This window comes from Eschrichtius robustus, chromosome 2, assembly GCF_028021215.1.
Source record: "Eschrichtius robustus isolate mEscRob2 chromosome 2, mEscRob2.pri, whole genome shotgun sequence".
NCBI classification, from domain to species: Eukaryota; Metazoa; Chordata; class Mammalia; order Artiodactyla; family Eschrichtiidae; genus Eschrichtius; species Eschrichtius robustus.
Genome location: NC_090825.1, coordinates 109,591,443 through 109,619,359, shown reverse-complemented (window position 1 = coordinate 109,619,359; position 27,917 = coordinate 109,591,443). Strand labels below are relative to the sequence as shown.

Genomic DNA, 27,917 nt, shown 5'->3' with positions numbered 1-27,917 from the left:
GTGAGAGGTGTCAATAAAAGCTTCTAGGTTTGTGTCTTAAGCAGCTTTGATGGATAAAGGTGCTATATAATGTGATAGGAAAGGCAGGAGATCTGAAGGCACATAAAGATGAAAATGTTGGAAGGGTCATTGGCTGTAAGTTTCCAGGTCAGGAAAACAGAACAGGAGTATACAATATTATAGATATTTTAAAATTCATGGTAATGGGTGAAATCACCTGGGAAAGAGTATCTAGAGAGTAAGGAAGAAAAGGGGGTCCAGGATCAATTCTTGAAAAACTCTACAGTCACATGGAAAAGGAAAAGTGGGCAGAGAGAACGGGGAAAATAAACAGCATATGGTATCATAGAAGGTAAAGGAGGAGAGCTTTTGCTCCTAAAAGGGAGAGTGGCCAACTATGCTGAGTGCTGCTTGGAGGTCCAGTGTTATAAAGAATTTTGAAAAATTGGAGGACTTCCAGTTTCTGGTCCAACATGAAAGGAACTTAGAAGTCACTACTCTGTCCTAGCAACAAGTAGAAACCTGAACAAACTTAAAAATAAGCAACTCTTTATAGATCTGTCAAAGAAGTAAGTAAGGTCACCTAGTAAACTGCTACACCAAAATATGGAAAGACAGACAGGTGGATACAGAGAATAATGACTTACCAGAGCAGAAACACATGAACAGAAACCTCCCTGTGAACCAGTGCTGGGGTGGGAAACCCAAAAGTGTGATTGATGAATTGCTGAAGGCTCAGTGTGGACAACTCTGAAAGTTAAAAACTCAAGAGGGACCCAGTCATCAGAGGAACCTCCACACTTTTGTGAGTTTTACCTGCAGAAACTCTACCAGATCCTCACCGTGAATATCAGAGAAGAATACCCTCATGCTTCTGGTAGTGGAAAGGGAAAAGGAACCATTTTGAAATACATCAAAATATTCTGTTCTTCTTAACAAAGCCTGCCCTCAACAGAAAGTGTTTTACAATAGCCTAACTTGCTGGGGTTTTATCAGAGCCTAACCTACCTGGGGAGGGGAAGTACCTGATTCCAGCCAGCTCTCCCCTTCCAAGTGGAGGAAGGAAATTATTCAATTCCAGCTCCCTCTAGCCTTCCACATGGGCGAATGGAAGTACCCAATTACTACAAGATGGTCCTTTCTAGCCATCCTGTCTCAACTCAAGGGGGGAAAAAACTGAGAAGAACCAGTGATGTTTGCAGTCCAGGGTCACAGGCTCAATAAAAGACTGAGACCTAATCATAGAACTGTAGAATGCTTCCCCATCCCTACAATTTATCAGTGCATTACTAAAGACGTATTCACCACAGTTGCTATTACCCAGTACATCATGTCCACATTTTAGCAAAAAATCACAAGCCATTAACTAAAGGGCAAAAATTACTGTTTAAAGAGGCTGGATAAGCATCAGAGCCAGAGTCAGATGTGGTGGTAGTGTTAGAATGATCAGACCAGAAATGTAAAATAAATATGATTAATATGCTAAGGCAGTTATAGGAAAAAGTAGACAACATGCAATATAAGCAGAGAGATGGAAATTCTAAGAAATAATCAAAGGAGTGCTAGAGATCAAAAACACTATAGCAGGAATGAAGAATGCCTTCGATGGACTCAGTAGTAGAATAGACATAGCTGAGGAAAGAATATCTGAGTTTGAGGACATGACAATAGAAACTTCCCAAACTGAAAAGCAAAGAGAAAAAAGGACTAAAAAAAAAAAAAAAAAAAAGAACTGTGGGACAACTACAAAAGGTGTGACATATACATAATTAGAATTCCAGATGGAAAGAAACAGAGAAAGGAACAGAAGCAACATTTGAAACAATAATGACTAAAAATTTTCCCAAATTAAAATGTCAGACATTAAACCACAGATCCAGGAAATTAAGAGAATACAAAGCAGGATAAATGCCCCCAAAACTACATATAGAAATATCAGATTTGAACATCAGAAAATCAAACAAAATATCTTGAAAGAAGCCAGAAGGAAAAACACCTTACCTATAGAAGAGCAAAGATAAGATTTACAGACCTCTCCTCAGAAACCATTCAAGCAAGAAGAGAGTGAAGTGAAATATTTAAAGTATTGAGAGAAGACAACCACCAACTAGAATTCAGTACCCTGTGAAGTTATCCTTCAAAAGTGGAGGAGAAATACAGACTTTCTCAGACAAACAAAAATTGAGGGAATTTGTTGCCAGTAGGCCTGCCTTGTAAGAACTATTTAAAGTTCTTCAGGGAGAAGGAAAATAACATGTCAGTATAGGTTTATCTATCTTAACAAATGTACCACTGTGGTGTAGTGTGTCAATAGTAGGGGAGGTTGTGCATGATTGGGCACAAAGGGGTATATGGGAACTCTGTACATTCAGCTGAGTTTTGCTATGAACCTCAAACTGCTGTAAAATATGAAGTTTGTTAATTTTTTAAAAGTCAATTGCATTTAGGATCAAGAAGGAAATTGATGACTTTGGCAAAATAATTTTAGTGGATAAGGAAACTAGATTGGAATAGGTTAAAGAGTTATAGAAATTGAGGAAGTATAAAATATATAAAGAAGCAAATTGGGACAGAAACAATATACAATGTGTGTGTGGAGGGGAAAGTAAATGTGTAAAACTTTTTAATGCAATTGAAGTTAATTTGTTTTCAGCTTAAAGTAGACTATTATAAGATGTATTATGAATGCCTTAGGTAATCAAAAAGCAAAAATCTGTGAGAGATACACAGTGATAAAGAGAAAAGAATCAAAGCATACCACTAGAAAAAAAACATCAATTCACAAAGAAAGACAGCAATAGAGGAAGAAAGGAACAAAGGAACTATAAGATAATCAGAAAGCAATTAACAAAATGGTGATAGTCCTTACTATCAATAAGTCTGCACCTCTCAGTAATTATTCTAAATGTAAATGTTTTAAATTCTTCATTTAAAAGATATAGAGCAGCTAAATGAAAAAAAAAAATAACAATATGCTGTCTACTAGAGACCCACTTAAGCTTTAAGGACACTAAGGCTGAAAGTGAAGGGATGGACAAAGTTATTCCATACAAATAGAAACCCAAATAGAACAAGGGTAGCTATACTTATATGAGACAAAATAGATTTTTAAGTCAAAAGCTGTAATAAGAGACAAAGAATGCCATTATATAATGATAAAGGGGTCAGTTCATCAAGAGGATATAACAATTGTAAGTATATACTCACTGAATTTTGAAGCACTGAAGTATATTAAACAATTATTAACAGATCTAAAAGCAGAAATAGGCAGCAGTGCAATAAGAGTAAGGGACTTCAATACCTGACTTTCAAAAATGGATAAATTATCCAGACTGAAAATCAATGAGGAAATAATGGGCTTGAACTACACTTCAGACTAAATGCACCTAACAGACATATATAGAACATTCCACCCAACAACGGTAGAATCCACATTCTTCTCAAGTGCACAGGAAACATGCTCCAGAATAGATCATATGTTAGGTCACAAAACAAGTCTTTAACAAACTTAATAAGATTGAAATTATATCAAGTATATATTCTGGCTGCAATGGTATAAAACTAAAACTCAACAATAAGAGCAAAGCCGAAAAACTCAAATATTTGGAAATTAAACAACATACTTATGAAAAACCGATGAGTCAAAGAATAAATCAAAAGAGCTATTAAAAATATCTTGAGACAAATGAAAATGGAAACACAACATACCAAAACTTATGGGATACATCAAAAGCATCTTTACAAGAGAAGTTTATAGTGATAAACACCTACATTAAGAAAAATTAAGACCTCAAGTAACAGCCTAATCTTATACTTCAGGGAACTAGAAAAAGAAGAACAAACTAAGTCCAAAGTTAGCAGAAGGAAGAAAATTAAAATATTAGAGCAGAAATAAATGAAATAGAAACTAGAGAGACAAAAAAATGATTAACTAAGCTAAGAGTTGGTTTCATTAAAAGATAAACAATTGAGAAACTTCTATCTAGACTAAGAAAAAAAGAGAGGTGACTCAAATTAATAAATTATAAATGAAAGAGGAGACATTACAACTGATACCACAGAAATGCAGAGGGTCGTAACAGACTTCTATGAATAATTATATATCAACAAATTTGATAATTTAGAAGATATGGATAAATTCCTAGAAATGTACAACTTACCAAGACCGAATCACAAAGTAAGAGGGAATCTGAACAGACCAATAATGGCCAAGGAGATTAAATCAGTAATTAAAAATTTCCCAGCAAATAAAAGGAACCAGCTAGCTTCACTGGTGCATTCTACCAAACATTTAAAGAAGAATTAATATGAGTCTTTCTCAAACTCTTCCAAAAAGTTGAAGAGGAACACTTCCAAACTCATTTCTGAGGCCAGCATTACCATGGTTACTAAATTCAGATCAGGGCACTGAAAGAAAATTACAGGCCAATATCCCCGCTGAACATAGATGTAAAAATCCTCACCAAAATGCCATCAAACCAAATTGAAGGATACATTAAAAAGACCATATACCATTATCAAGTGAGATTTATCCCTGGGACTCAAGGATGGTTCAACATAGGGAAATCAATTCATGTGATACACCACATTAACAGAATGAAGGGTAAAAACCATATGATCATTTCAATAGATGTTGAAAAAGCATTTGACAAAATTCAACATCCTTTCATGATGAAAACTCTCATTAAATTAGGTATAGAAGGAATGTACCTCATCATAATAAAGGCCATATATGACAAGCACATAGCTAACATCATAGTCAGTGGTGAAAAGTTCAAAGCCCTTCCTCTAAGATCAAGAATAAGAAAAGGATGCCCACTCTTGCCACTTCTATTCAACATAGTATTGGAAGTCCTAGCCAGAGCAATTAGGCAAGAAAAAGAAATAAAAGGCATCCAATTAAGAAAGGAAGAAGTGAAATTATCTCTGTTTACAGATGACTTGATCCTATATTGAAAACCATAAAGACTCCACCAAAAACCTTTAGAACTAATAAACAAATTCAATAAAATTGTAGGATACAAAATCAACATACAAAAATCTGTTTCATTTCTATACACTAACAAAAAACTATCTGAAAGAGAAATTAGAAGGCAATCCTGTGAGGTAATAGAAAAAATATATATACTGGTCTCTGCCCCCAGTTTCTGGCACAGAACTCCTAAACCCTTGTAATTTCCTAAGTGTAAGAATGCTAGGAGCATCTCTTTGTTTTAATATTTGGTCTTTGACCTCATTCCTGACACAGGACTCCTACAACCTTGTAAATTCCTAAGTGATAAGAGTACTAGTGGATATTTTGTTTTAATGAAGCAAATCTGGATGGGCTTCTGGATGGCTCCGGTATAGGGACTGGTCACCAGAAAGACGAAGCCATGATTAGAAGCTTGGAATTTTCAGCCCACAGCCTCCCCTTCTCCAGAGAGGGGTGAGGGGCTGGAAATGAAGTTATTAATTGATCATGACTATGTGAGGAAACTTCATAAAAGTTCCAATAGTAGAGGGTACGGAGAGCTTCCAGGTGGAGCACAGAAGCTCCTGCACTTGGAACTCTCCCAGACCTCACCTTATGTGTTTTTTTATCTGGCTGTTCATATATATCCTTTAATAAATTGGTAAATGTAAGTAAGTGTTTCCCTCAGTTCTGTGAGCTGCCCTAGCAAATTAATCAAACCTGAGTTGGGGGTGACGGGAACCTCTGATTTGTATCCAAATCAGACAGAAGTTGTGGGTAACCTACTATTCACAATTGTCATCTGAAGTAGGATGGGAGCAGTCTTGTGAGACTGAGCCCTTAACCTGTGGGATCTGACAGGAGGATAGTGTTAGAATTGAGTTGAACTGTAGGCTGCCTAGCTGGCGTTGTAGAGAATTACTTGTTGTGGGGAAACCCCCACACACATTTGGTGACCAGACTGTGCGGGTTTTGTGTGAGTAGTAAAGTAGACTCACAGGAGAAAGACTCATAAGAGGTAAAACAGGTTTTTCCTTTTAAAATCCCATTTACAATAGCATCAAAAACAATAAAATACTTAGAGATAACTTTAACCAAGAAAGTAAAAGACCTGTACACTGAAAACTGTAAGACATTGATGGAAGTATTTGAAAAAGACAGAAATAAATGGAAAGATAACCCGTATTCTTGGATTGGAAGAATTAGTGTTGTGAAAATGTCCATACTATCCAAAGTGATCAACAGATTCAGTGCAATCCCTATCAAAATTCCAATGGCATTTTTCACAGAAATAGAAAAACTATTCTAAAATTTGTATCGAACCATAATAGAACTGAAATAGCTAAAGCAATCTTGAGAAAGAAAATAGCTGGAGACATCACATTTCTTGTTTTCAATTTATATTACAAAACTATAGAAATGAAAACAGTATGGTACTGGCATAAAAAGAGGCACATAGACCAGTAGAGAGCACACACATAAACCTACACACATATAGCCAATTGATTTTTGACAAGGGTGCCAAGAACATAAAATGGGGAAAGGATAGTATCTTCGATAACTGGTAATAGGGAAACTGGATATCCACATGCAAAGGAATGAAACTGGAACCCCATCTTACATTAGTCACAAAAATTAACTCGAAATGGATTCAAGACTTACATATAAGACCTGCAACCCTAAAACTCCAAGAAGAAAACGTAGGGAAAAAGCTTGACATGGGTCTTGGCAATGATTTCTTTGATAAGACACCAAAGGAACACACAACAAAAGCTAAAATAAACAAGTGGGACTACATCAAACTAAAGAACTTCTGCACAGAAAAGGAACAGTCAGTAAATTTAAAAGGTAACCGACAGAACGAGTGAAAATATTTGTAAATCACATATCTTCTAAGGGGTTAATATCCAAAATATATAAAGAACCTATATAACTCAACAGCAAAAAGCAAAAAATTCAATTTTTAAATGGACAAAGTACCTGAATAGACATTTTCCCAAAGAGCATATACAGGTGGTTGATAGGTACATGAAAATGTGCTCAATATCACTAATCATAAGGGAAATGCAAATCAAAACCACAATGAGATATCACCTTGAACCTGTTAGGATGGCTGTTATCAAAAAGCCAAAGCTAACAAATGTTGACAACGATGTGGAGAAAAGGGAACACTTATACACTGTTGGCAGGAATGTAAATTGGTACAACCATTATGGACAACCATATAACAGTTCCTCAAAAAATTAAAAATAGAACTACCATGTAATCCAGCAATCTCACTCCCAGGTATGTATCCAAAGGAAGTGAAATAAGTATCTCGAGGAGTTATCTGCACTCCCATGTTCATTGCAGCATTATTCACAATAACGAAGATATGGAAACAACCTAAATGTCCTTCATTGGATGAATGGATAAAGAAAATGTGATATAGATGTAGAAAATGGCATATTATTCAGCCATAAAAAGAAGGAAATCTTGCCATTTGCGACAATCTGTATGAACCTGTAGGGCATTATGCTAAGTGAAATAAACCAGAGAAAGGTAAATACTGTATGGTATTGCTTATATGTGGGGAAAAAAAGCCAATTTCATTACAGAGAATAGAACAGTGGTTGCCAGGGTCTGGGGGATGAGGAAATGGTGAGATGTAGGTTAAACAGTACAAACTTTCAGTTATAAGAAAAATAAGTTCTGAGGGTCTGACATTAGCATGGTGACAATAGTTAATAATATGGTATTGTATATTTTAAAAGTTGCTGAAAATATATTTTAAGCTTTCTCACAATGCACACTCCACAAATGTTAACTATGTGAGGTGATGGATATGTTAATTATCTTGATCTTGGTAATCATTCCACAATGTATATGTATATCAAATTATCACTTGTATGCTTTAAATATATATATTATTATATTTGTCAATTATTCCTCAATAAAGGTGGGAAAAAGAGAAAAAAATAAAGTAAGGAAGTAATGATTATCTATAGAGATTAACTCTGATGGGAAATAGGGGAAAAGAACAGTAACTAGAGGGAGAGGCAGGGTCAGAGGAAATTTATTCTGTTTTGTTTTAAAGATGGGATATGTGGGGTCATTTCTGAGGGCTAATGGGAATAATAGAAGGAAAGAAGAAGGAATAGCTGAATGTAACTCAGTAGGCAACTGGAGCTCCCTGTGACCTAGAGATCTAGTTGAAGTTGACCTGAATTTCACTTTTTTAACCTAAAGCAATGAAGAATCTTCCACATAATTCTATGTTTTCTTTTCCATGCTTCTTTGCTTCCTCCTGGTTACATTTCCCTTTCCTGTTTCCATGCATGCTGTCTCAGTTTCATACTCCATCATCTCTCTCTCTCTCTCTCACACACACACACGCACACCTTTCTATACAAATCAAGCATCTTATAATTTGTGTGTCACATGTTACATTAAATGCCATTTCTTATGCTCTTGCATGTTCTGCCCCTTCTCAAAAGCTGTGTTCCTAAGTTTCTCTTCCTGACTATAGCTTTACCATTTCTGGGATGCTGGTCTATGAGAACTTCCTTATATTATTTTGAAGAAGATATACAGATGGCCAATAAGTACATGAAAAGATGTTCAATATCCTTAGTCATTAGGGAAATGCAAATCAAAACCACAATGAGGTATGACTTCATATCCACTAGGATGACTATAATCAAAAAGACAGATAAGGGAATTCCATGGTGGTCCAGTGGTCAGGACTCGGCACTTTCACTGCTGTGGCCCGGGTTCATTCCCTGGTCGGGGAGCTACAATTCTGCAAGCTGCACAGTACGGCCAAAAAAAAAAAAGCAAGACAGACAATAATAAATGTTGGTGATGATGTGGAGAAATGAGAACCTTCAAACATTGTGGTGTGAATGTAAAATAGTACAGCTGATTTGTAAAATAATTTGGCAGTTCTTCAAAATTTTAAACGTGGAGTTACCATAGGACTCAGCAATTCTACTCTTAGGTTTATACGCAGGAGAAATAAAAGCATACATCCTTACGAAAACTTAAACATGAATGTTCTTGACAGCATTTATTCACAACAGGCAAAAAGTGGAAACAACCGCAGTGTCCATCTCCTGATGAATGGGTAAATAAAATGTGGTATATCCATACAATAGAATATTATTTGGCAATAAAAACCAATGAAGCACTGATACATGCTACAACTTGGATGAACCTTGAAAAAACTGTGCACTGTGAAATAAGCCAGTCACAAAAGGCCGCATATTATATGACTCCATTTATAGGAAGTGTCCAGGATAGGCAAATATATAAAAACAGCCATAGATTAGTAGTTACTTAGGGCTGATGGGGATGGAATGGAGATTGACTGCTAGTGGTTATGGGGTTTCTTTTAGTGGGGACAAAAATGTTCTAAAATAGGCTGTGGTGATGATTGCACAACCCTGTGAATGTATTAAAAACCATTGAATTTTACCCTTTAAATGGGTGAATTTTATGGTGAGTTATATCTCAATAAAGCTATTAAAAAAAACAAACAAACAGCTTCCCTATACTATTATATGGAGGAGAGAAGTCCTTGAAAAGATGAGGAAGGATGAGATCCAGAATACCAGTGGAGGAACTGGCATTTAAAAGAGGAGGGAGATTTCTATTGTGGTATACTTGTAGATATAGTGGTAGCAGGGCGGGTATTGTGCTTAGAAGGACCCCACGCTTCATTTAATGCTCTGTTTTCACCATCTTGACATTTTAAATAGCTTTTAAACATTGGGGCCCCACAATTTTATTTTGCACTGGGCCCCCAAAATTATGAGTCTCGAGTGAGTAGTTGGATGCTGTTTGATGTCTTTTATTGTTGCAGGGAAGGGTGAGCCAAAGATGTCAGTTGCAGATGGTAGAAGGAAGGAGGCTAGAGGTTTAAGGAAAATTGGGTGATTTTGAAATAGTCATGAGAAACTAGAGAAGTGTAGAAGAGGTGACAATCTGTGGCTACTCCTTTTGAGTTTGTGGTGCTGTTGGTATGCCACATTGTATAATTTTCTCCAACACTTAATTGCACTGGCGGTACAGTGGATATTGATGTTAGGGTTCATCAGGCTGGGGATTTGTCAGGCATCTGTGATAGGAGGAGAAAGCGATAAGAAAGTAGTTATGATGATGGTTGGTGGTAGATAAGGAAGGAATAAGACAGGAGAAAGATCATGGAGGAGATAACATTGTAGGATCAGTAAATTGGAGATTTCAATGACAGGGAAGTTTATTTCCTGAAGATAATTGTGCGGGGGTGGGACAAATATAGGAAGCTATTTGAATTGATTGATTCTGTAGTTTCTATTGATGGCAAGGGCTAAGTTTGATCATAGAGTGAATGAAATGCCATGAGGGGAAAAGGTTATTGGAAATGCAGAGATCAAGCAACTTAGAGACCAGTTGGTTGGCTGGGTTATCCCCTTGGATGATGAAATTGCTGAGAATGATGACAGGAGTGAGAGAAAAGGCTGTATGCAAGGTGTGAAATCTTCAGTGAAAGACAGGAGTTAATAGATGACAGTAAGTACCTCACTCTTTGCTCCATACCTTTGTTCTTTCTTTGCTTGGACTATATCAATACCTTATACCTCTTCTACTTCCCTCCCCTCCCCTTTCTTTATCATCCTCTTTATCCCCTTACCCTCAACTCAAAATCTTGTCATTCTCAAATTGCATTCTCCTCAGTTATGTTGCATATATTTAAACTTTGAATATTATTATACTTTATTTATTTATTTTAATTAATTTATTTATTTATTTTTGGCTGTGTTGGGGCTTCGTTGCTGCGCACGGGCTTTCTCTAGTTGCAGTGAGCAGGGGCTACTCTTCGTTGCAGTGCGCAGGCTTCTCATTGTGGTGGCTTGTCTTTGTTGCGTAGCATGGGCTCTAGGCACGTGGGCTTCAGTAGTTGTGGCACACGGACTCAGTATTTGTGGCTCGCGGGTTCTAGAGCACAGGCTCAGTAGTTGTAGCGCATGGGCTTAGCTGCTCCACGGCATGTGGGATCTTCCTGGACCAAGGCTCGAACCCATGTCCCCTGCATTGGCAAGTGGATTCTTAACCACCAGGGAAGTCCCTGAATATTATTATAAACACATCTTGAAAGCATAAGACAAGTCACATAACTTAGGACAAGCAGTCACTGAACAGTTTTCAGTGCAGGGACTAGTTGGTAAAGCAATACACTTTCTTGTAGTTGCAGCTTCCTGATGTCTTAGAAAGGACTTTTTGTTTCTTAAATGAAGATTATTGCATAATAAAGATATTTATATAAATATATTTAATGTTTTCTCTAAAATTTAGTTTTAAATAGTGACAAATAAATAGATCTTATTATCATTATTCTTTTCACAGAATACTGTTTGGGAGATGTTACCTTAAATGTGGTAGGACAATTTTTTGAGCTGAGTAAATTTCAGACTATTTTGTCTTTCAACAGATTTTTTTTCCTTAAATATATTAAAATCCTTACTTTTTTAAAAAAAACTTTTATCTTTAAGTTTAAAACTTTCTTTCAAGTTGAGGGAATTATAGATAGAAATATATATCCCATTTTAATTATAACAATTATAACACACATAAATATAAAACAATAAAAATAGGACATCTGAGAGATGATACAAATGTTTTTATAGCATTGTGAAATGTGTTTTATGATTCTGAATTTGTTTCAGCCTGAAAAAGATCCTGAACCTAGAGATACAAATTTTCAAACAACATTAAGCTCTCATCACCTAAATATCAAGGTTTCATCATCTCACCAGTGGTCTTTTGTAGAGAGCAGTGCAGGTAGATCAGTTGCTAAAGTTCTGCTGCCTCAGCCCCTCAAACCTGCGTTGGTAAGCACTGGCCTCTTATTGACTAATTCTTGAAAAGACTATAAAAAGAATATGTACTTATTAGGAAAATTTAGGTATGCATTAATGTCTTAGCAAATCTAGGAAAAAATGCAGAGAATCTATATACTTACAGCTTTATACAGGCAGATGTTTTTTAAATGGATTGACTGTTGACAATTGTGTCACTTGAGACCACTGGGAAGAGATTATTCCGGCAGAATTAAGAGTTCAAGTGGCATATTGGAGGGGGTAATACCTGAGAAAGGAAAGCAGGGAAGAAGGAAGATTGGGCTGGAATAGCCTCAGTCTTCAATGCAGATCTGACAAAGGCTCTCCCAGTGGAGAGGTCTGGAGCAAGGATTGTCCATTACAGGAATATTATGTTGGGCTGCTATGCTTAGATGTTGGCTGAGGCTCGCCCAAGAAGATGATGGCCTCAACCTAAAAGCTGAAGCAGATTCTAAAGGTGTTGCAGCTGGGCACTATCAGCTAACTGCACTCCCTGCAGTGGAACAGCATGTATTATTTGTAACCTTTGCATGGCAATTCCTAGGGTAGAATAATCCCTATTGTTCAGATGAACAAATTAAAAGATTATATAGGTAATAAATTAGAGAACTAACATATTTAGTGTACTAGGTAAATATACCTATAATTTTTTTGATAAAATCTTCCTAATAAATATTCCAGATTATGTCTTGAACAACTAGTTTAAGAGATTTTAAGCCAGAAAGAAAGAGTTCAAGAAAGAAAAGATGAAAGAAAGAAAAAAGAAACCTAACACAACTTCCCTGTGATGTTCAGGTTTTATGAGTTTGGGTTCCAGGCTTGGCAGCGTATAATGACACCTATTCAGAGATATATCATTTTTACCACAAAGAGTTCTTTTGTAAGTTGTTTGACCTAGCTCAAGACAAAAAATTCTTTAGTTTCCTGTCTAGTGTTTTAAAATTTAATTAGCATATTAAAATTTTATTACTATGACATATGATCTAGTATACTATTAAAATTTTGTTTGTACTGTATTAAGGTATTTTATTTCTTTCTGCTATTCAATTCCCTGTTTCACAAAATACTGATAGAACACAACTTCCAGTACTTCTGATAAGAAAAGCAGAGGCCTGTTAACAAGTACTCCGTCTTCACAAACAGCTGGTTTAATGGTAAGTGTTATTAGCATTTGGCACTTGTAGTATCTATTTTCTGGCTCCCTGTTCTTCCCATTATTCTATTTCTCTTAGACCAGGGGAATATCGCACATAGACAATAATGACTGTAATTTCTGTTGCATAAACATACTTTCACTGGAAGTACTCTATATACTGCTATACATGAAAGAAAGATTTCTTTCTTTTTAAAAAAATTTTTTTTATTGTGGCAAAATATATATAACATAAAATTTACCATTTTAACCATTTTTAAATATACAGTTCAAGTACATTCACATTGTTGTGCAACCATCACCACCAACCATACTGAGAAATTTTTCATCTTGCAAAACTGAAATTTCATACCCATTAAACAATAACTCCCCATTCCTTCCTCCCCCAGTCCCTTGTTACCACCATTCTACTTTCTGTCTCTATGAATCTGACTGTTCTAGGTACTTCATATAAATGGAATCATACAGTATTTGTCTTTTTTGTGACTGACTTATTTCACTTAGCAGGATGTCTTCAAGGATTATCCATGTTGTAGCATGTGTCAGAATTTACTTCCTTTTTAAAGGCTAAATAATATTACATTGTTTGAATATACCACATTTTGTTTATCCATTCTTCTGTCTATGGGCATTTAGTTGCTTCCATCTTTTGGCTATTGTGAATAATGCTGCTATGAACATGGGTGTAAAAATATCTCTTTGTGACCCTGCTTTCAATTCTTTTGGGTATATTACTTGAAGTGGAATTGCTAGATTCTATAGTAATTCTCTTTTTACCTTTTTGAGGAGCCACCATACTGTTTTCCATGTCGGTTTCACTATTTTACATTCCCACCACAATTTACAAAGGTTCCAATTTCTCTACATCCTTGCTAACACTTGTTATTTTCTGTGTTTTTTAAAAACTAATAGATGTGAGATGGTATCTCCTTGTGTTTTTTTTTAAACATCTTTATTGGAGTATAATTGCTTTACAATGGTGTGCTAGCCTCTGCTCTACAACAAAGTGAATCAGCCATACATATACACACATCTCCATATCTCTTCCCTCTTGAATCTCCCTCCCTCCCACCTTCTCAATCCCACCCCTCTAGGTGGTCACAAAGCACCGAGCTGATCTCCCTGTGCTATGCAGCTGCTTCCCACTAGCTATAGGTTTTACATTTGGTAGTGTATATATGTCCGTGCCACTCTCTCACTTTGTGCCAGCTTATGCTTCCCCCTCCCCATATGCTCAAGTCCATTCTCTAGTAGGTCTGCATCTTTATTCCCGTCTTGCCCCTAGGTTCTTCATGACAAGTTTTTTTTTTTTTTTTTTTTTTAGATTCCATATATATGTGTTAGCATACGGTATTTGTTTTTCTCTTTCTGACTTACTTCACTCTGTATGGCAGACTCTAGGTCCATCCACCTCACTCCAAATAACTCAATTTCGTTTCTTTTTATGGCTGAGTAATATTCCATTGTATATATGTGCCACATCTTCTTTATCCATTCATCTGTTGATGGACACTTAGGTTGCTTCCATGTCCTGGCTATTGTGAATAGAACTGCAATGACCATTGTGGTACATGACTCTTTTTGAATTATGGTTTTCTCAGGGTATATGCCCAGTAGTGGGATTGCTGGGTTGTATGGTAGTGCTATTTTTAGTTTTTTAAGGAACCTCCATACTGTCCTCCATAGTGGCTGTATCAATTTACATTCCCACCAACAGTGCAACAGGGTTCCCTTTTCTCCACACCCTTTCCAGCATTTATTGTTTGTAGATTTTTTGTGATGGGCATTCTGACCGGTGTGAGATGATATCTCCATTGTAGTTTTGATTTGCATTTCTCTAATGATTAATGATGTTGAGCATTCTTTCATGTGTTTGTTGGCAATCTGTATATCTTCTTTGGAGAAATGTCTATTTTGGTCTTCTGCCCATTTTTGGATTGGGTTGATGTTTTTTTAATACTGAGCTGCATGAGCTGCTTGTAAATTTTAGAGATTAATCCTTTGTCAGTTGCTTCATTTGCAAATATTTTCTCCCATTCTGAGGGTTGTCTTTTCGTCTTCTTTATGGTTTCCTTTTCTGTGCAAAAGCATTTAAGTTTCATTAGGTCCCATTTGTTTATTTTTTGTTTTTATTTCCATTTCTCTAGGAGGTGGGTCAAAAAGGATCTTCCTGTGATGTATGTCATAGAGTGTTCTGCCTATGTTTTCCTCTAAGAGTTTGATCGTGTCTGGCCTTAGATTTAGGTCTTTAATCCATCTTGAGTTTATTTTTGTGTGTGGTGTTAGGGAGTGTTCTAATTTCATTCTTTTACATGTAGCTGTCCAGTTTTCCCAGCACCACTTATTGAAGAGGCTATCTTTTCTCCACTGTATATTCTTGCCTCCTTTATCGAAGATAAGATGACCATATGTGCGTGGGTTTATCTCTGGGCTTTCCATCCTGTTCCATTGATCTATATTTCTGTTTTTGTGCCAGTACCATACTGTCTTGATTACTGTAGCTTTGTAGTATAGTCTGAAGTCAGGGAGCCTGATTCCTCCAGCTCCTGTTTTTCTTTCTCAAGATTGCTTTGGCTATTTGGAGTCTTTTGTGTTTCCATACAAATTGTGCAATTTTTTGTTCTAGTTCTGTGAAAAATGCCAGTGGTAATTTGATAGGGATTGCACTGAATCTGTAGATTGCTTTGGGTAGTAGAGTCATTTTCACAATGTTGATTCTTCCAATCCAAGAACATAGTATACCTCTCCGTCTGTTTGTATCATCTTTAATTTCTTTCATCAGTGTCTTATAATTTTCTGCATGCAGGTCTTTTGTCTCCTTAGGTAGGTTTATTCCTAGATATTTTATTCTTTTTGTTGCAATGGTTAATGGGAGTGTTTTCTTAATTTCACTTTCAGATTTTTCATCATGGGTGTATAGGAATGCAAGAGATTTCTGTGCATTAATTTTGTATCCTGCTACTTTATGAAATTCATTGATTAGCTCTAGTAGTTTTCTGGTAGCATCTTTAGGATTCTCTATGTATAGTATCATGTCATCTGCAAACAGTGACAGTTTTACTTCTTCTTTTCCAATTCGGATTCCTTTTATTTCTTTTTCTTCTCTGATTGCTATGGCTAAAACGTCCAAAACTATGTTGAATAGTAATGGTGAGAGTGGGCAACCCTGTCTTGTTCCTGATCTTAGTGGAAATGGTTTCAGTTTTTCACCATTGAGGACAATGTTGGCTGTGGGTTTGTCATATATGGCCTTTATTATGTTGAGGTAATTTCCCTCTATGCCTACTTTCTGGAGGGTTTTTATCATAAATGGGTATTGAAGTTTGTCGAAAGCTTTTTCTGCATCTATTGAGATGATCATATGGTTTTTCTCCTTCAATTTGTTAATATGTTGTATCACATTGATTGATTTGCATATATTGAAGAATCCTTGCATTCCTGGGATAAACACACTTGATCATGGTGTATGATCCTTTTAATGTGCTGTTGGATTCTGTTTGCTAGTATTTTCTTGAGGATTTTTGCATCTATGTTCATCAGTGATATTGGCCTGTAGTTTTCTTTCTTTGTGACATCTTTGTCTGGTTTTGGTATCAGGGTGATGGTGGCCTCATAGAATGAGTTTGGGAGTGTTCCTCCCTCTGCTATATTTTGGAAGAGTTTCAGAAGGACAGATGTTAGCTCTTCTCTAAATGTTTGATAGAATTCACCTGTGAAGCCATCTGGTCCTGAGCTCTTTTTTGTTGGAAGATTTTTAATCACAGTTTCACTTTCAGTGTTTGTGATTGGTCTGTTCATATTTCCTATTTCTTCCTGGTTCAGTCTCGGAAGGTTGTGCATTTCTAAGAATTTGTCCCTTTCTTCCAGGTTTTCCATTTTATTGGCATATAGTTGCTTGTAGTAATCTCTCATGATCCTTTGTATTTCTGCAGTGTCAGTTGTTACTTCTTTTTCATTTCTAATTCTATTGATTTGCGTCTTCTCCCTTTTTTTCTTGATGAGCCTGGCTAATGGTTTATCAATTTTGTTTATCTTCTGAAAGAACCAGCTTTTAGTTTTATTGATCTTTGCTATTGTTTCCTTCATTTCTTTTCCATTTATTTCTGATCTGATCTTTATGATTTCTTTCCTTCTGCTAACTTTGGGGGTTTTTTGTTCTTCTTTCTCTTATTGCTTTAGGTGTAAGGTTAGGTTGTTTATTTACGATGTTTCTTGTTTCTTAAGGTAGGATTGTATTGCTATAAACTTCCCTCTTAGAACTGCTTTTGCGGCATCGCATAGGTTTTGTGTCATCGTGTTTTCATTGTCATTTGTTTCTAGGTAGTTTTTGATTTCCTCTTTGATTTCTTCAGTGATCTCTTGGTTATTAAGTAGTGTATTGTTTAGCTTCCATGTGTTTGTATTTTTTACAGATTTTTTCCTGTAATTGATATCTAGTCTTATAGCGTTGTAGTCAGAAAAGATACTTGATACAATTTCAATTTTCTTAAGTTTACCAAGGCTTGATTTGTGACCCAAGATATGATCTATCCTGGAGAAGGTTCCATGAGCACTTGAGAAGAAAATGTATTCTGTTGTGCTTGGATGGAATGTCCTATAAATATCAATTAAGTCCGTCTTGTTTAATGTATCATTTAAAGCTTGTGTTTCCATATTTGTTTTCGTTTTGGATGATCTATCCATTAGTGAAAGTGGGGTGTTAAAGTCCCCTACTATGATTGTGTTACTGTCGATTTCCCCTTTTATGGCTGTTAGTATTTGCCTTATGTATTGAGGTGCTCCTATGTTGGGTGTATAAGTATTTACAATTGTTATATCTTCTTCTTGGATTGATCCCGTGATTGTTATGTAGTGTCCTTCTTTGTCTCTTGTAATAGTCTTGATTTTAAAGTCTATTTTGTCTGATATGAGAATTGCTACTCCAGCTTTCTTTTGATTTCCATTTGCATGGAATATCTTTTGCCCTCCCCTCACTTTCACTCTGTATGTGTCCCTAGGTCTGAAGTGGGTCTGTTGTAGACAGCATATATATGGGTCTTGTTTCTGTATCCATTCAGCCAGTCTATGACTTTTGATTGGAGCCTTTAATCCATTTACATTTAAGGTAGTTATTGATATGTATGTTCCTATTACCATTTTCTACGTTGTTTTGGGTTTGTTATTGTAGGTGTTTTTCTTCCCTTGTGTTTCCTGCCTAGAGAAGTTCCTTTAACATTTGTTGTAAAGCTGGTTTGGTGGTGCTGAATTCTCTTAGCTTTTGCTTGTCTGTAAAGGTTTTGGTTTCTCCATCAAATCTAAATGAGATACTTGCTGGGTAGAGTAATCTATGTTGTAGGTTTTTCCCCTTCATCACTTTAAATATGTCCTGCCACTCCCTTCTGGCTTGCAGAGTTTCTGCTGAAAGATCAGCTGTTAACCTTATGGGGATTCCCTTGTGCATTATTTGTTGTTTTTCTCTTGCTGCTTTTAATATTTTTTCTTTGTATTTAATTTTTGATAGCTTGATTAATATGTGTCTTGGCATGTTTTTCCTTGGATTTATCCTGTATGGGACTCTCTGTGCTTCCTGGACTTGATTAACTACTTCCTTTCCCATATTAGGGAAGTTTTCAACTATAATCTCTTCACATATTTTTTCAGTCCCTTTCTTTTTCTCTTCTTCTGCTGGGACCCCTATAATTCGAATGCTGGTGCATTTAATGTTGTCCCAGAGGTCTCTGAGACTGTCCTCAATTCTTTTCATTCTTTTTTCTTTATTCTGCTCTGCAGTAGTTATTTCCACTATTTTATCTTCCAGGTCACTTATCTGTTCTTCTGCCTCAGTTATTCTGCTATTGATCCCTTCTAGAGAATTTTTAATTTCATTTATTGTGCTGTTCATCACTGTTTGTTTGTTCTTTAGTTCTTCTAGGTCCTTGTTAAACGTTTCTTGTATTTTCTCCATTCTATTTCCAAGATTTTGGATCATCTTTACTTTCATTATTCTGAATTCTTTTTCAGGTAGACTGCCTATTTCCTCTTCATTTGTTAGGTCTGGTGGGTTTTTACCTTGCTCCTTCATCTGCTGTGTGTTTCTCTGTCTTCTCATTTTGCTTAACTTACTGTGTTTGGGGTCTCGTTTTCGCAGGCTGCAGGCTCGTAGTTCCCGTTGTTTTTGGTGTCTGCCCCCAGTGGCCACGGTTGGTTCAGTGGGTTGTGTAAGCTTCCTGGTTGAGGGGACTAGTGCCTGTGTTCTGGTGGATGAGGCTGGATCTTGTCTTTCTGGTGGGCAGGTACACGTCTAGTGGTGTGTTTTGGGGTGTCTGTGGCCTTATTATGATTTGAGGCAGCCTCTCTGCTAATGGGTGGGGTTGTGTTCCTGTCTTGTTAGTTGTTTGACATAGGGTGTCCAGCACTGTAGCTTGCTGGTCGTTGAGTGGAGCTGGGTCTTGCCGTTGAGATGGAGATCTCTGGGAGATTTTCACCGTTTGATATTACGTGGAGCTGGGAGATCTCTTGTGGACCAGTGTCCTGATCTTGGCTCTCCCACCTCAGAGGCACAGCCCTGACACCTGGCTGGAGCACCAAGAGCCTGTCATACACACAGCTCAAACCAGGTACGTGGGGAGTTTCTTGCCTTTTGGGAGGTCTGAGTTCTTCTGCCAGCATTCAGTAGGTGTTCTGTAGGAGTTGTTCCACATGTAGATGTATTTCTGATGTATTTGTGGGGAGGAAGGTGATCTCCACGTCTTACTCCTCTGCCTTCTTGAAGCTCCTCTCTCTCCTTGTGGTTTTGATTTGTATTTCCCTAATGGCTTGTGATGTTGAGCATCTTTTCATATGCTTATTGGCCATTTTTATATCTTCTTTTGAGAAATGTCTTTTCAAGTTCTTTGCCCATTTAAAAAATCAGGTTGTTTATTTTTTTGTTGTTCAATTGTAGGAGTTCTTTATGTATTCTAGATATTAACCCCTTATCAGATATATGGTTTGCAAATATTTTCTCCCATTTTGTGGGTTACCTTTTCATTCTGTTGATAGTGTCCTTTGATGCAGAAAAATTTTAAATTTTTATGTAGTCCAGTTTATCTTTTGTTGTTGTTTTTGTTGCCTTTGCTTTTGTGTCATATCCAAGAATTCATTATTAAATGCAGTGTCATGAAGGTTTCTCCCTGTGTTTTCTTCTAAGAATCTATAATTTAGCTCTTACTCAGCCAGGGTTCTTCTTAGGTTCAACTAAACAGCAGGTATACAGCTTGCAAGCAGAGCAGGATCAGATGTTCCTCTTTAGCAGGAGCAGTCCTCACAGAAGTCCATGTAGTAGCTTACGTAGCAGTCTGGGGACAGCTCAGATATAAGGAGATGAGATCCAGTATCTTTTGTAATAACACATAGGTGTAGCTTCCAGGGTCCCCACAAGGGATATGCCTAATTACAAGAGTCAGGGAAGACCAAAATATGGTACCTTTTCTAGTATTTATTTACTTATAGTGCACGTATAGTTCCTCCCAGTCCAGATGCAATTTCTCAATCAGATACCATTTTTACCCTAAGCAATGTTACCTAGTAATACAGTTGACATTCTTACCTTTATCCTAGTGGAACAGAGCTGGAGAGTTAACCAAAGGTCACTTTTTCAAGATGGGAAAAAGGTGTCTGTGAACACTCTGCTCATAATCTTTCCAGTGTTCTAAAGATTAATACTTTTTCTAGAAAATGACTTCCACTTTTTATTCATTTTTGTTTTATATTTTGGGTTAAAATGTATATATGAGAAATGTGTTTAAAAATGAGTTTTTTCCCCTACAAAACTAATCTATTGACTATTTTGTAAATACCAACATCTTTTTAAAATTAAGCTATAATTCACATTTTATAAAATTCACCTTACTAAAGTGTGAATTCAGTGACTTTTAGTATACTCAGAAGGTTGTGCAGCCATTACCCCCTAATTTAGGAACATTTAGGAACATTTTTAGCAACATTTTTTATCACCCCCTTAGCAGTCACTTACCATTCCCCCCATCTCACGCTTCAGCTCCTGGAAATTACTAATCTACTTTCTGTGTCTTTAGGTTTGCTTATTAATAAGTGGCCATTTCATATAAATTGTATCATACAGTACGTGGCCTTTTGTGTCTAGCTGCTTTCACTTATAATATTTTCAAGATTCATCCATGTTACAGCATTTATCAGTACCTTGTTCCTTATTTATGGCTGAATAATATCCCATTATAAGGATATACCACATTTTATTTTCTAATTCATCAGTTTATGGGCATTTGGATGAATAATAGTGCTATGAGTGTTCGTGTACAAGTCTTTGTATGGATATATGTTTTCCTATAAGTGGAAGAAGAATTAATCGGTTACATGGTACCTGTATTTTTAATACTTTTTTTGTGGTGGACTTTTAAAAACAGCTTTATTGAGGTACAGTTCACCTATTTAGAGTATAAATTTAAGCATTTTTTAGTATATTCACAAATATGTGCCATTATCACCCCAGTCAATTTTAGAACATTTTTATCACCTCAGAAACAAACCCTGTACCCTTTAACCATTACTATTATCCCCTTATTCCTCCATCCCACTATCTGGCCCCAAGCAACCACTAATCCACTTTCCATCTCAGTAGATTTCCTGGACATTTTATATGAATAAAATCATATAATATGTAGTCTTTTGTGACTAACTTCTTTTACTTAGCATAATGTTTTCAAGGTATCAATACTTCTTTCCTTTTCATGGCCAAACAATATTCTATTGTGTTCATGGCCATTTGGGTTATTTCTGCCTTTGGACTATTATGAATAAAGCTGCCATAAACATTCAGGTACAAGCTTTTGTGTGGATATATGTTTTCATTTCTCTTGAGTATATACCTAGAAGTAAAATTGAAGGGTTATATGGTAACTCTATGGTTGATCATTAGAGGAATTGATAGACTGTTTTCCAAAGTGGTTGAATAGTTTTACATTCCCAGCAGCAGTGTATGAGTGTTCTGATTTGTCTATATTCTTACCAACACTTACTATCATCCATCTTTTGGGGTGTGAAGTTGTATCTCATTGTGATTTTGTAATGGAGCTTATTGGCCCTTTGTATATCTTCTTTGGAGAAATGTCTACTCAGATCCTTTGCTCATTTAAAAGTTAGGTTATTTGTCTTTTTATTGTTGAGTTGTAAGTGTTCTTTATATGTTCTAGATACTAGACCCTTATCAGATAAATGATTTTCAAATATTTTCTCCCATTCTGTAGGTAAATACCAGTGTCTTTTAATAAATAAAAATACTTTTGACATCACTTAATGGCTTAACATTTTAAGGTCTACATTTTGTTACCAAATGAGTCTGAGACTAATTGCCCTTTGGTTCTTCTACACCAAATGAGGCATATAGATTCCCCTCAATTCCAAGCTGTCATTCCTTGGCTGACTACACTGAAAGGAGGCCAGTTGACTCAAGGACTTCTGGAGATTTTCATTTTCTAGGGCCTCACTTTAATGTGACCTTCCTAACACTGTTTCAAGATACACATTGATAGGCCTGAAGTCGTCTGTCCTCCTACAAGGAAGAGGAGCTAGGCAAGGGTAGACGCCCCCCACTCCCTACCCAGCACAGTTGATAATTCATTTTGGGCACACATACATGTGTTGTAGCCTAGATTCAGGCCAGATCTAGTCTGATCTGGATAGTCAACATGGCACAGCTTCTTGGAATCCCGAACTAAAGAGTATGGATCATGACTTTGGTTTTAAATATTTTGAATTTGATGTAGAAATATGTGGTGATTTAAGTAACCTGATAATGATATGGTTATGGTGCTCAGGGAAGAGATAGAGATTTAAAAATCTCTAGTGTACAATTGGTAGGCAAAAAGAAGGCAAGGGTAGAACACTGGGGAAGGCTGACAGTTAAGGGAAGAGCAGGAGAAATTATTCCATGAGGTGTAGTTGCTGGGTAGGTGAATTTCATTTAGTAGGCACTTAATATATATAAATTAAATTGTACTTTAGCAAATGAAAATTCCTATTTAAAAAATAATTTTAAAGCTAAAGAGCCTTGTATTCTTCTTTATAGATTCACTTGTTCCCAGTTAAACATGCATCTTTTGAAGAAGTATTTGTAAATATCAGCAATTATATTAATTCAGATAAAATTATTCATATGTCAAGTTCACAAGAAAATCATTCTATTGAGAGAGTAGTTCTACTTTCCTTTAATTAAAAATATTGTTTTTGCAACATTGAGCTTCTACAAAAGAGTAATATATTCTTTTATAGATTGATTTGTCCTCAGTGCAAAAAACATCTTTTGAAGAACTGTTTCCAAATGTCAGCAATTATGTTAATTCAAATGAAATTGTTCCTGTGTCAACTTTGCAAGAAAATTCTTCAAATGAGGTAGTATTTTCAAATTTTCCTTCATTTACTAAAAGAAATAATTACTGTTATATTGGATACTTTGTATATGAGATACTTTAAGAGATCTGTAACTCAGTTGAGGCTAACATCATCTACATGTGGAGTCAGCTATCAGATATAATTCCAAATAAAGGATATTAGGCTGCCACAGCCAAAACACTTTGCATCATCAGGACCTAGGGATATTAAACAACTAGAGGAAATAGTATTATCCTACTTGAATCCAAAACTCAGTTTTTGTCTGTGCATATAAATTGTAGACATCAACCTAGTTGTGTTAAAATGAATATATGGAAGTACTATGATCCACTAATAAAACTCATAACTCTAAGGGCCATGGGGGGTGGGGTGGGAGTAAAGAAAGAGGATGACCAGAAAAAGAGAGAAGAACAGAAGAGAGAGAAAGAGACAGAAAGAAGGGGAGAGAGGGCAGACAAGAGAGAGATAAAGAATAAGACAAGAAAGAGGCAGAGAGAAAAAGAAATTAAAAGGCAGAACATAGGGATGGGTAGTGGTTCATTGCAGCTAGACCTTTTCACTGTGACCCTGGAGTGAAGGTTGGGATGCAGGTGGTGAGGAGAAAGCTGGAGATGAGATTGTAGAGATCAACAGGGGCCAGTATCAAAGAGCATCTTATAATCTATGTTAAGGAATTTGGATTTTTTCTTGAGGGGGGGCTGGTAAGGGATTGTAAACAGGAGATATCAAATGTTCTTGTATAAAGTTTATTTTGGCTCCAGGGGTGGAGAACAGATTGTAAAAGGCTGAGACTAGAGGCAACTTGAGGGATAATCTCCAGAGAAAGAGAGTAAGAGAAAGAAAGAATATAGGGTAAGAGGCTTAAGGATAGTAAAAATAGTTTGAAATAGGAGTTTGGGGGAATGAAAGAATTAGGGAAACCAAGATTATAGCCCATTGTTGAGATCCCAGTTGAAACTGAGAACTATTGCTTTTTAAAAAAACATTCTTTATTGAGGTATAATATAAATGACATGCAATAAACTGCACATATTTAAAGTGTGCAATTTAAAAGTTTTCACGTATGTAAGCACCTTTGAAACAACCACCACAATCAAGATAGTGAAAATATCCATCACCAAAATTTCCTCCTACCATTTTATAATTTCTTTCTTTCTGCCCCACCCTCTGCTCCCTAAGCAACTACTGATCTAGTTACTGTCATTATAGATTGGATTTTGGAGTCACGAGAGGGGGGGGGAGGGGGAAGGGGAGGGGGGAGAGGGAGAGGGGGAGAGAGGGAGAAAGGGAGAGAGGGAGAGAGAGAGAGAGAGTTTTTTGGTCTGGCTTCTTTTACTCAGCATAATTATTTTGAGATTCAGCCATGTTGTTGAGTGTATCAATAGTTTGTTCCTTTTTATTGCTAAGTAGTATTCCATTGCATGGTATACCATAATTTATTTAACCATTCACCTATTTATGGACATTCAGATTGTTTAACTGCTGGGAACATTTGTGTACAAGTATTTGTATTGACAAAGAATCTCTCCTTGATCAAACTTGAGTTAAGCTACTCTGAGCCCTCTTCTCAACTTGGCCTTGACCTTGGGCTTCCACGTCCATCCTTGAATACAGTTTTAGCAAGAATTCTGCTACGTCAGTTTAGAGAGAGTCCCCCACCCCTGATACCTGATCACCCTGGCTGCCTTTAGCAGCCTGGCCTATTAAGTCTAATTCGGTTCCTGGACCCAATTTCAACGAGTGTGTGATGGGGAAGGTTTTCCCACACCTCCAACAAGCGATGCTCCAGGCACCAGCTGGGTATCATAGATTTCAACCCAATTCTGACACTATCTACCCAGAGATAGCATCAGATTCCGCAGGTAAAGGACTCCGTCCCACAGGAACACCTTCCACTTCAGACACCAATTGCAAGCCCAGGTTATTACCTGTGTTTCTGACAGACTGGCTACAAATTGGAGGTTCCTGTGACCCCGTTCTTGGACTTCAGACTCCAGTCACAAGTCCAGATTGTTACATTTACTTCTGACTTACTGGCTATAAATCAGAGGTTCTCACAACCCTCTCCTTGGGTTTGATTAATTTTCTAGAGCAGCTCACAGAACTCAGAAAAACATTTTACTTACTAAATTACTGGTTTATTATAAAAGGATATAATTCAGGAACAGCCAGATAGAAGACATGCATAGGGCAAGGTATGAGGAAAGGGTGCAGAGCTTCCATGCTTTTTCTTGGAGTGCCATTCTCCCCAAATCTCACCAACCCAGAAGCTGTTTGAACCCTGTACTTTTGGAGTTTTATGGAGGCTTCATTGCACAGGCATGGTTGATTAAATCAATGGTCATTGGTGATTCATTCAACCTCTAGCTCCTCTCTCTTCCCTTATGAGGAGAGGTTATGATGTGGGCCTGAAATTTCCAACCCTGTAATCGCATAGCTGGTTTCCCTGGCAACCAGCCCCATCCTTTTTTTTCTTTTTAAATTAATTAACTTATTTATTTATTTTTTGGCTGCGTTGGGTCTTTGTTGCTGCACGCGGGCTTTCTCTAGTTGTGGTGAGCGGGGGCTACTCTTCGTTGCGGTGCGTGGGCTTCTCATTGTGGTGGCTTCTCTTGTTGCAGAGCATGGGCTCTAGGTGCGCGGGCTTCAGTAGTTGTGGCACGTGGGCTCAGTAGTTGTGGCTCACAGGCTTTAGAGCGCAGGCTCAGTAGTTGTGGCACACAGGCTTAGTTGCTCAACGGCACGTGGGATCTTCCCAGACAGGGCTGGAACCCGTGTCCCCTGCATTGGCAGGCGGATTCTTAACCACTGCGCCACCAGGGAAGTCCCTCATCCTTAAGTGCAGTTCAAAAGTCACTTTATTAATGTAACAAAAGATACCTCATTGCTCTCACCACTTAGAAAATTCCAAGGGTTTTAGGAGCTCTATGCCAGAAATGGGGGCAAAGATCAAATATATATTTCCTATCATAAATCATAGTATCACAGATCAGTTTAGCAGGAATCCCTCTACCCTTGATGTCTCCTCATAGCAGTTTTCCATCCTCTGATGCCTTCACTCCCTTCATTGGCTATAAATCCCCAGCTGTCTTTGCTGTATTTGGAGTTGGACCCAATCTCTCTCTGCTGTTGCAGTACCCCTATTACAATAGTTTTGAATAAAGTCTTCCTTATTGTTTTAACAAGTATCAGAATATACTTTCTTTTACGGGATGGATGTATATTTTCTTTCCTCTTGGGTAGATATCTAAGAGTGGAAATTGCCAAGCTGTTTTCCAAAGTGGTTATACCATATCTTACATTTCCACTAGCAGTGTTTGAAACATGTAGTTGCTTGTGAAACAGTGTCGTTTGAAGAACATAAATTTTTAACTTCAATGAAGTCCAACTTGTCAGTTTTTTAATAGGGTGTGCCTTTGTTGTCATATCTAAGAAATCTTTGCCTAACCCAAGGTCACAAAGATAGTCTATGTTTTCTTTTTTTTTAAATAAATTTATTTATTTATTTATTTATTTTTGGCTGCGTTGGGTCTTCATTGCTACACGCAGGCTTTCTCTAGTTGCGGCGAGTGGGAGCTACTCTTCGTTGCAGTGCACGGGCTTCTCACTGTGGTGGCTTCTCTTGTTGTGGAGTACGGGCTCTAGGCGCGCGGGCTTCAGTAGTTGTGGCTTGTGGGCTCTAGAGCGCAGGCTCAGTAGTTGTGGTGCACAGGCCCAGGTGCTCTGCAGCATGTGGGATCTTCCCAGACCAGGGATCGAACCCATGTCCCCTGCATTGGCAGGCAGATTCTTAACCACTGCACCACCAGGGAAGTCCGATCTATGTTTTCTTCTAGAAGTTTTATAGTTTAAAGTTTTACACTTATGCCTATGAATTAATTTTATTATATGAGGTAAGGTATGGATTCAAGTTCATTTTTTTGCATATTGACATTCAGTTATTCTAGCACCATTTGTGGAAATGCTATCCTTTCTTCACTGTATTGCCTTTGCATCTTTGCTGAAAAACAGTTATCCCTATATATGTATGGGTTTGTGTCTGGATTCTCTGTATTGTTCCATTCATCTACTTGTCTGCCTTTATGCCAATACCATGCAGTATTGAATAATGTGGCACTATAGTAATTCTTGAAATCAGACAGTGTTACCCCTCTAACTTTGTTATTCTTTTTCAGTTGTTTTGGCTATTCTAGGTCCTTTGCATTTCTATATGAATTTTAGGATCAGCTTGTCAATTTCTACAAAAAAAAAAACCAAAACAAAACCCTGACAGGATTTTGATTAAGATTGCATTGAATCTGTAGATTAATTTGCGGGTAATTGACATCATAACAAGATTGAGTTTCCCATCTTAAGAAAAAGGTGTATCTGTCCGTTTTTTAGGTGTTCTTCAACATCTCTCTGAAATATTTTGTAATTTTTATTGTACAGGTCATTATTCCCACCTGATGTTATTATTTCTCACCTGATTTCAATATTTCATATTTTTGATGCTATTAATTTCAATTTCTCCCTATTCATTGCTAGCATATAGAAATACACATTTTTAAAATTTGATTATTAT

The 27,917-nt window shown here is 36.9% G+C and overlaps 1 protein-coding gene across 1 annotated transcript in view; it reads left to right on the top strand.

Annotated features, from left to right (window-relative positions):
* Positions 1 to 27,917, top strand: part of MEIKIN (meiotic kinetochore factor) — a 126,872-nt gene that overhangs the window by 50,500 nt on the left and 48,455 nt on the right. The window contains exons 10-11 of the mRNA XM_068534869.1: positions 12,888 to 12,968; positions 23,234 to 23,353. Of these exons, the coding sequence (XP_068390970.1) occupies positions 12,888 to 12,968; positions 23,234 to 23,353 (201 nt within the window). The remainder of the gene's footprint in view (positions 1 to 12,887; positions 12,969 to 23,233; positions 23,354 to 27,917) is intronic.